Genomic DNA, 7,574 nt, shown 5'->3' on the forward strand with positions numbered 1-7,574 from the left:
ATGATGGATGAATGGATGTTTGGATGGATAGATGGATGGATGACATGATGGATAGTGGATGAATGGACAGATGAATGGATAGATGATGAATGATGGATGGATAGATGGATGGATGACAGATGATTGATGGTGGATGAATGGATGGATGACAGATGGATGGTTAGGTAATGGATAGTGGAAGATGAATGAATGGATTATGGATGGATGGATGGTGAATGATGGATGGATGGGTGGAGGGATGAATGGATGTTTGGATGGATAGATGCATGCATGACAGATGATTGGTGGTGGATGGTGAATTAATGGATGGATGAAGAATGATAGATGAATGGATGACAGATGGATGGTTAGATAATGGATAGTGGATAGTGAATACATGGATTGTGGGTAGATGAATAGAAGGATGCATGGTGAATGGAGGTCATAGTTCTATGATAAAAATGAAGACGACCATGTCGGTGTCCTCCTATTTCAGAGACTGAAATAGGAGGTTTCTAGTGCCACACATCAATGGATGCTCCAGGCTCCTCCTGTAGGATAAGCCAAAGGAGGAGACGATGAAAGAGGCAACTAATATGAGTCAGGAACACACTGCTGGGCAGAAGCATCCTGTGAACAGAGAAGAGGTTAAGGTGCTGTGTAGGCTGAAGGGTCAGGAAGATCCCCTGGAAAAGGGAATGGCTACCCATTGCAGTATTCTTGCCTGAGAATTCCTTGGACAGAGGCCCTGACCGGCTACAATCCATGGGGTCACAAAGAGTCGAACACTACTGAAGCAACTCAGCACACACGCACACACGCACGTGTAGGCTAACAGAAGTTTTCATCACAGCCTGACTGTGGCAGGGGCCAGGAGACAACTCCCATCCCTGTTCCCATCAAGGACCCGGCTCACAGCCAGCACCATCACACAGCTGGTGCTCTTCTGGACTAGAGAACAGTATAAACTGCTTCATGGTGTCTGCTCCCACTCTCCACCTCTAGGGGAGGAGCAAAGGATGAAGAGTAACTGGGGCAACAGAGCATCTGCATCTCCCAGTGACAGCCAAGTGCAGGACCTGCTCAGAACAGGGAGAAATGGGTCCAGCAGGGACCTGGAGGTGGGGGGAGGGGTAAGGGCTGCCACTAATATGAGGGGGGAAAAGCTGTTAGTATTGTAATGTGTGTGTTTGGGGATGAGGCTAGGGAGCAAGGGGAGAGTTTCTGATGCCCTTACATGAATAGATGGCTACTGAAAGGGATCATGTGTGGGTGAGTATGAGTTGTGTATGTATGTGTGTCTATGAGATAGAGAGAGAGAACTCAAGTCTTTTCCTGATGCCTCGACTTAAGTGGCTTTTTCTATTCTTCAGGCTTTTGTAAAAAGTCTGGTGGGAAAGAAGCTTCAGCTAATTCAACTAATGCAAACTGAATGGGATGCCTGCTAGGCACAAGCCCCCCACCCCCACCCCTCTCCGCCCTGCACTGGGCAGGACAATGCTAAGGGGAGCCATGGCCTGAGAAGGTAAATTCTGACCACAGGGAAGTAACTCTTGTGGAAAAAGCACAACCAACCCAACAGGGGTTCAGAGGAGGGAGAGACGGAACAGAGACTCCCTTGCTTGGGGGGGAGTCTGGAAGAGGTGGAGGTGGCATTTTACTCCAGGTTATAAAGTCCCGGTGTGGCTTCAACCATCAGCAACAGGAAGGAAGGTGTCCCAGTCCCAGTGAACAGTGTGAGCAGCAGCAAGGAGGTGGGGGATTAAGGAGTATCCGGGGCTCAGAACCAGGTGGCGCTAGTGGTAAAGAACCCACCTGCCAATGCAATGAGACTCGGTTTGATCTCTGGGTCAGGAAGATCACCTGGAGGAGGGCACAGCAACCCACTGCAGTATTCTTGCCTGGAATATCCCATGGACAGAGGACCCTGGCTGGCTACAGTCCATGGGGTCTCAAAGAGTCAGACACAACTGAAGGGACTTAGCGCAGGGGCACAGAACAGTCCAGTGCGGCTGAAGCACCAGCACGGCTGACTGGGCTGGGCTGGAGGACTGAGGCAGACATGCACAGGGCAGTGGAGAAGGCAACTCCCTGGGAGGTTTTACGAGAGAGGGCCAGTACCGCTGGTGGGGTGGGGGGAACAGGAAAGAGGAAACAGATGGTAGCCCAGCCTCAGGACTGATGGGGAAGGACAGTGGGAGGGTGGGACGGAAGGAGTGGAGGAAGAAGAGGGAGGAGTCAAAGGCTACTGGGATTTTAATCTGCAGGACAGGAAGAATGGCTGGAACCAGTTTTTCAGAACCCCCACAGGGCTCAGCAATGTGCTCAGCAACACACAGCAGCACACAGTTCAGGATGTGCCCAGTAAAGCAACCACCCCCTTCCCAGGAGCTGAGATCAAAATCTCAGAGTCACCCTCAGATCCTCTCCATGCCACATGATCCTTCCATAAGCTGCGTGACCCTCCCTCCCAAAGATCCCCTCCCCAAGCCGCGTCCCTCTCCCTACACTGCTCCCTGATCCCCTACCTGGAAGGCTCTGTCCCTAGATCTTCCTGGAGCCATCTCCTGCAGCTCATGTCACCTCCTCCAAGAAGGCTTCCCTGATCCCCAGTCCCCCAGTCACTCTCTCAAATCGCCCCATTTTATGTGTTGATTTCTGTCTCAACAACAACCTCCCAGATCTCTTGTGGTTTCTTGATAGCTAGTTCCCCAGCACCTGGGACTGTGCCAAGCATACAGTGTGTCCTCAATAAATTTTTGTTGAGCTGCCCATAATGCCATTTCAGGAGGGCAGAGTCCCCCATGCACTGTATTGACAGATCTGACATCCCCTGCCCAGAGATGCTTCTTCCAGGAGTCGTGCCCCAAGACTGGGTCAGACCAAAGGCAGTCACTCCCCATGCCCAGAGAGCACCCCCGTAGATGGGTGCAGTCTGGATAAGGCCCTCAGCCCCCCGGAACGAGTGAGGAGGAAGTCACCGCCCCGTGGGCAGACACTTCTCCGCAGCTTGAAGGTCTGGAGAGGGGGTGCAGCACACACACTGATGCAATTTCCTTAGCACCAGCTGCTGTGGGAAACAGCGCAGGTTACTTCCTCCTCTCGGCTGACAGCAGGAACATCGGCAGGCTCAGAGGCCTGGCGCCTTTCCCGCCGCTGGAGCAGGCCGGCGGCTGCCGGCTACTTGGCCAGAGAGCCCTCACAGGAGAGACAGGGCTTTGAACCAAGTCCATCTGCGGCCTCCTTCAGCCCCACCCATTTCTCTAGCACGGAACTGCCCTGCTGCTCGCCCGGCTCCCCATCCTATACTCCACAGGCGCCCTTATGGCATCCTGACAATAGGATGCAAATACAGGCCATTTGACAGACCGGAAAACTGAGGCCAGGCCTAGTGCCAAAGCCAGGCCTAGAACCCAGGCCTTTGCCTGTTCATTCCGCGCTATTTCTGCTAGTCATTCACAACAGTTTCTAAAATTAATATGAAATGAAAAGTATGTGTGTGTCCATACATGGAAACGTTCCTGTGAAATGCGAAAGGAACGAGGCGCGGCCGGGCTCCTAGCTGTTGGTGTGTGAACAGCCCCACCCCCGTCCCTGGGCTCTTCAAGGGCAGGGGCATTGCCTTAATGACCCCTGTAACCCTGGACACCTGGCTGGGATACCAGCAGCGCGATACCTGGAATGACAGCACTCGACCCCAGAACTGCGCCCGAGTGTCAAAGATGCCAACCCGAGCGAAGACCCCAGCCCGCGGGACTCCGGGAGCCTCCCCTCCTCCGGCCGGCCGCGGGGAGCCCTGGCGGCCGGCGAGCCTCTGCCCTGCCCGGCGGTTCAGCCCCCTCCGAAAAGTTGCTAGGGCGCCCGCCGCGCCGACCCCCGCCGCTTGCGCGCGCCCACTCACTCGTGTTGGGCAGCCAGGTGGTTGAAGACGTAGGTGACTGGGATGGCCGAGAGGGACAGCACGAAGACCCCCGTGGCCGCCGAGGCACTCATCGCCGCTGCCGCGCCGCTCGCCCTTCACCGCATCCCGCGCGGGCGCCCCGCCCCAGCTTCCGGCTGCGCCCGCGCCCCTCGCGGGTGCCCTTCCAGGCGCCCCGCGCCGCGCCGCGCCCGCCCCGCCCGCGCGCCCCCCGTGCCGCGCCCTCAGCAGCGCCCCTTCTGCGCTCCCGCCCGCAGTCGCCCGGTGCGCAGGGCCGCGGCGCAATCCAGGGAGGCGCCCTGCCGTCCTCCCGCCCAGCGGCGCTGGGGCTCCACCGCGAGCGCGGGGCGGCGCCGAGCAGTGGCCAAAGCCCCCTGCCCGGGGACAGGTGTCCCCCGAGGCGCGCGCTCCGCGGGAAGGTGGCGGCCCGAGAGGCGGGCTCGGGGCGCCGCCGGGAGCTTGTCATCGACGACCCGGAGCGGTTCTGGGCCGAGCTGTGGGCCAGCGTAGGGTGGAGCCACACCCGGGGGTGTCGGAGCGGGAAGAGCCCGCGAGATCGTCCACGTGGGGAACCCTCGGGCCGGGATAGGAAGGGATAAATGATCCCGAAACCTTGGAACCTCTCCACCGGCACCAGGCAGCGAGTCCCATTTGAACCCCGAGTCTGAATCCAGGTTTAAACCCCGGCTACGCACTCGCTGGCTGTTGACCTTGATCAAGCAACTTAACCTCTGTCTTTCCCCTTCTCTTCCAAACGGAGGTCACCCGCGTCAATGTGATTGTGGGATTCACGGAGTTAATGGACACAAAGTGCTTGCCCAGTACTTCTCAGTCCCCTGCTATCACCTGCAATGCCCATTTTAAAATTGGAACTGTGACTCGGAAGAATACGATGATTGAAGAGACTAGAAGGCCTATTTATTTTTATTCCAGGTCGCGTTCCTGGAAGCCGGCTTACCACCAGCCAGCGTGCACAACTGGCTTCCCCACAGACGCCCACTATAGAGAATACCTTGTGCCTAGTCTGCCCTGGCTGCTTGACTGTGTTAGGGAACGGCCTCAGAAAGCACCCCCTGGGACGGAGCCTGGATTCCTCTGCTACGGGAAATGGAAGGTAAGTGTGCTTCAGAGAACAGCTCAGGCAGCCAAGGGAGGCACCTGTACTTAGTGACCTTATAACAACCGCAGTGTGTGGAAGAGGCTCACTTTAAAGAGGAGAGAAGAGAGTGGCAAAGAGGCTCAGAGCCAGGGCCACTCAACTTTCCAAAAGCCAGCTCTCCCTATCCCCTCGTCCACTGCTTCTTGGAGGCCTTCTCAAACTCTGAGGTCATCGTGATAAAGCCTTGGCCCAAACTGTAACATATCCAGAGCTTCCCCAAGCGATGTCCTTACCTGTGACCTGGACATCACCATCTTCCACAACAACTCCTTTACCAGCTGTTTAGCCTCCTTCCTCCTCCCCAACACCAAATATCTCCTCCGAGACCCCTTCTTTCCTCCAGCCAGTCTCCCAGGCCAGCCCAGCCCCTCCATCACTACCCAAACTCGCCGAATCAGTCTTGCCTTCTCTCTTGTACCGTGAACCCCTCTAGCTACCCTGGGTCCTCCCCCTGCATTCATGTATGAGTCAGTTTAGAAAGTGGTCCCTCGGTGACAGGCTACGACCTGGGACCCTCTGCTACTACAGTGCTTGCACCTGGACACACCTCTCTTCCAGCAACAAAATATAGGGAAACCGTATAGGACTAAAAATAACTGTGACCATGAGCAGTTGGAGCAAATTCTGGACCCAAAAGATACAAAGTCTGAAAAGCCCATCTGCCACTTTTGAAGAGCCTGGAACAAAAACAGGGTGTCAGGAGCAAAATAGGATACTATGCATGCCCGTTTCACATACACCACCTAAGGGGTGGGCAAAACACCCAAGCCGCAGCTCTGGCCCAAGCCATGGACATACTGCTACCCTTACCCATAGAAGAAACAAGCTCAGTCCCCACCTCAGGGATCAAGAAGGGGAACCCGTGTTTGTTTCCACTCCTCCTAGCTGCAGAGAGATCCCAGTGAATGTTTGGCCTCTTGTTGGTGTGTTGTTAGTCGCTCAGTCGTGTCTGACTCTTTGCAACACTGTGGACTATAGCATGTCAGGCTCCTCTGTCCAAGGAATTCTCCAGGCAAGAATACTGGAGTGTCTGGCCTCTAGTCAATTTCTATTGAATAGGCAAGGCGAAGAACCCTGGTCGGTAAAACCTGGACCTGTGTGTCGTCTTCATTCGCCATCTTCTCTCTTTCCTTTCCCATCCGTGCTGGGTTTTAACGACTGTGTGGTAGTAGATCCCAAATGATCATTCCTAGCACTGACGTCTCCCCTCAGCACTGCCCTCTGGCCTTCCACAGGCACCTCATGCTCAACATGGCCAAACTGGAATTCCCCATCTGCCTCAAGTCCACTCCAGCCTTATCTCATCCAGTGGTGCCACCATTCACCTGGTCATCCAGAATCCTGGGAATCCACATCTGCTCTGCTGCTGCTGCTGCTGCTAAGTTGCTTCAGTCCTCCCTGACTCTGTGCGACCCCATGGACAGCAGCCCACCAGGCTCCACCATCCCTGGGATTCTCCAGGCAAGAACACTGGAGTGAGTTGCCATTTCCTTCTCCAATGCATGAAAGTGAAAGTGAAAGTGAAAGTGAAGTCGTGTCCGACTCTTCGAGACCCCGTGGATTGCAGCCCACCAGGCTCCTCCGTCCATGGGAGTTTCCAGGCAAGAGTACCAATCCTAAATATCCATGCTTACCACAGTCCTCCTAATGTTACTTTCCAAATATCTCTCAAGTCTGTTTGCACCTCCCTACTCTCCAGTGTTCTTGCCTGGAGAATCCCAGGGACAGGGGAGCCTGGTGGGCTGCCGTCTATGGGGTTGCACAGAGTCGGACACGACTGAAGTGATTTAGCATACATGCCATTGCTGTCGCATTGCAGGTCTCTACCATCATCCAGGTTCCAGCCTCCTGCCTCATCTCCCTCCTCTGTCCTCACCTGCTCTGAAAGACCGCCCTCCCACCCTCTTTGCTTTCTTCATAGTGCTTTATTTATGCCATCCAAAACCATCTTGTTTACACATCTGCCTCCTGTTCTGTGTCCCTCTCTCCATGATGATGTAAGCGCCCTGTGGTCAGGAACGTTATCTACTTTCTTTACTATTCTGTTCCCATCACTTGGACTAACAGCTGTCTGGAGCTGGTGCTCAAGAGATATTTGTTCACAGAATGAACATTCTGGAACATCATTTTCTGACAGAACTATAACACAAGCCACAAATGTAAACTTTACGTGTAGTTTTAAATTTTCTCATAGCCACATTAGAAAAGTAAAAGACAGAGGTGAAATTAGTTCTAATAACATATTTTATCTAACATGATACATCCAAAAAATTATTGTTTAAATGGTCATCAATGTAAAAACTATCAATGGGAAATTTTACATTTCTTTTTTTTAACAAGAACTTAAAAATTATGTATTTATTTATTTTTGGCTGCGTTGGATCTTTGTTTGGCTGCCTGTGGGCTTTCTCTAGTTACAGTACACGGGCTTCTCATTGCAATGGCTTCTCTTGTTGCAGAGCACAGGCTCTAGAGCTTGGGATCTGTAGTTGTGGTGCATAGGTTTAGTCGCCCTGC

General features: G+C 54.0%; 1 protein-coding gene and 1 long non-coding RNA gene across 4 annotated transcripts in view; one reads left to right on the plus strand and one right to left on the minus strand.

The window, feature by feature from the left end:
• TM6SF1 (transmembrane 6 superfamily member 1) overlaps nt 1-4,384 on the minus strand; it is a 55,866-nt gene extending 51,482 nt beyond the window's left edge. The window contains exon 1 of one of the 3 annotated variants that reach the window (XM_005221888.5): nt 3,881-4,384. In XM_005221888.5, the coding sequence (XP_005221945.1) occupies nt 3,881-3,972 (92 nt within the window). In that variant the 5' untranslated portion in view covers nt 3,973-4,384. 3 annotated transcript variants of the gene reach the window in all.
• Nucleotides 4,385-4,879: 495 nt separating this feature from the next.
• The window catches only part of LOC132343345 (uncharacterized), a 28,473-nt gene continuing 25,778 nt past the window's right edge, over nt 4,880-7,574 (plus strand). The window contains exons 1-2 of the long non-coding RNA XR_009492121.1: nt 4,880-5,012; nt 6,293-6,532. This is a non-coding gene — a long non-coding RNA (uncharacterized lncRNA). The remainder of the gene's footprint in view (nt 5,013-6,292; nt 6,533-7,574) is intronic.

Source organism: Bos taurus, chromosome 21 (assembly GCF_002263795.3).
Source record: "Bos taurus isolate L1 Dominette 01449 registration number 42190680 breed Hereford chromosome 21, ARS-UCD2.0, whole genome shotgun sequence".
NCBI lineage: Eukaryota > Metazoa > Chordata > Mammalia > Artiodactyla > Bovidae > Bos > Bos taurus.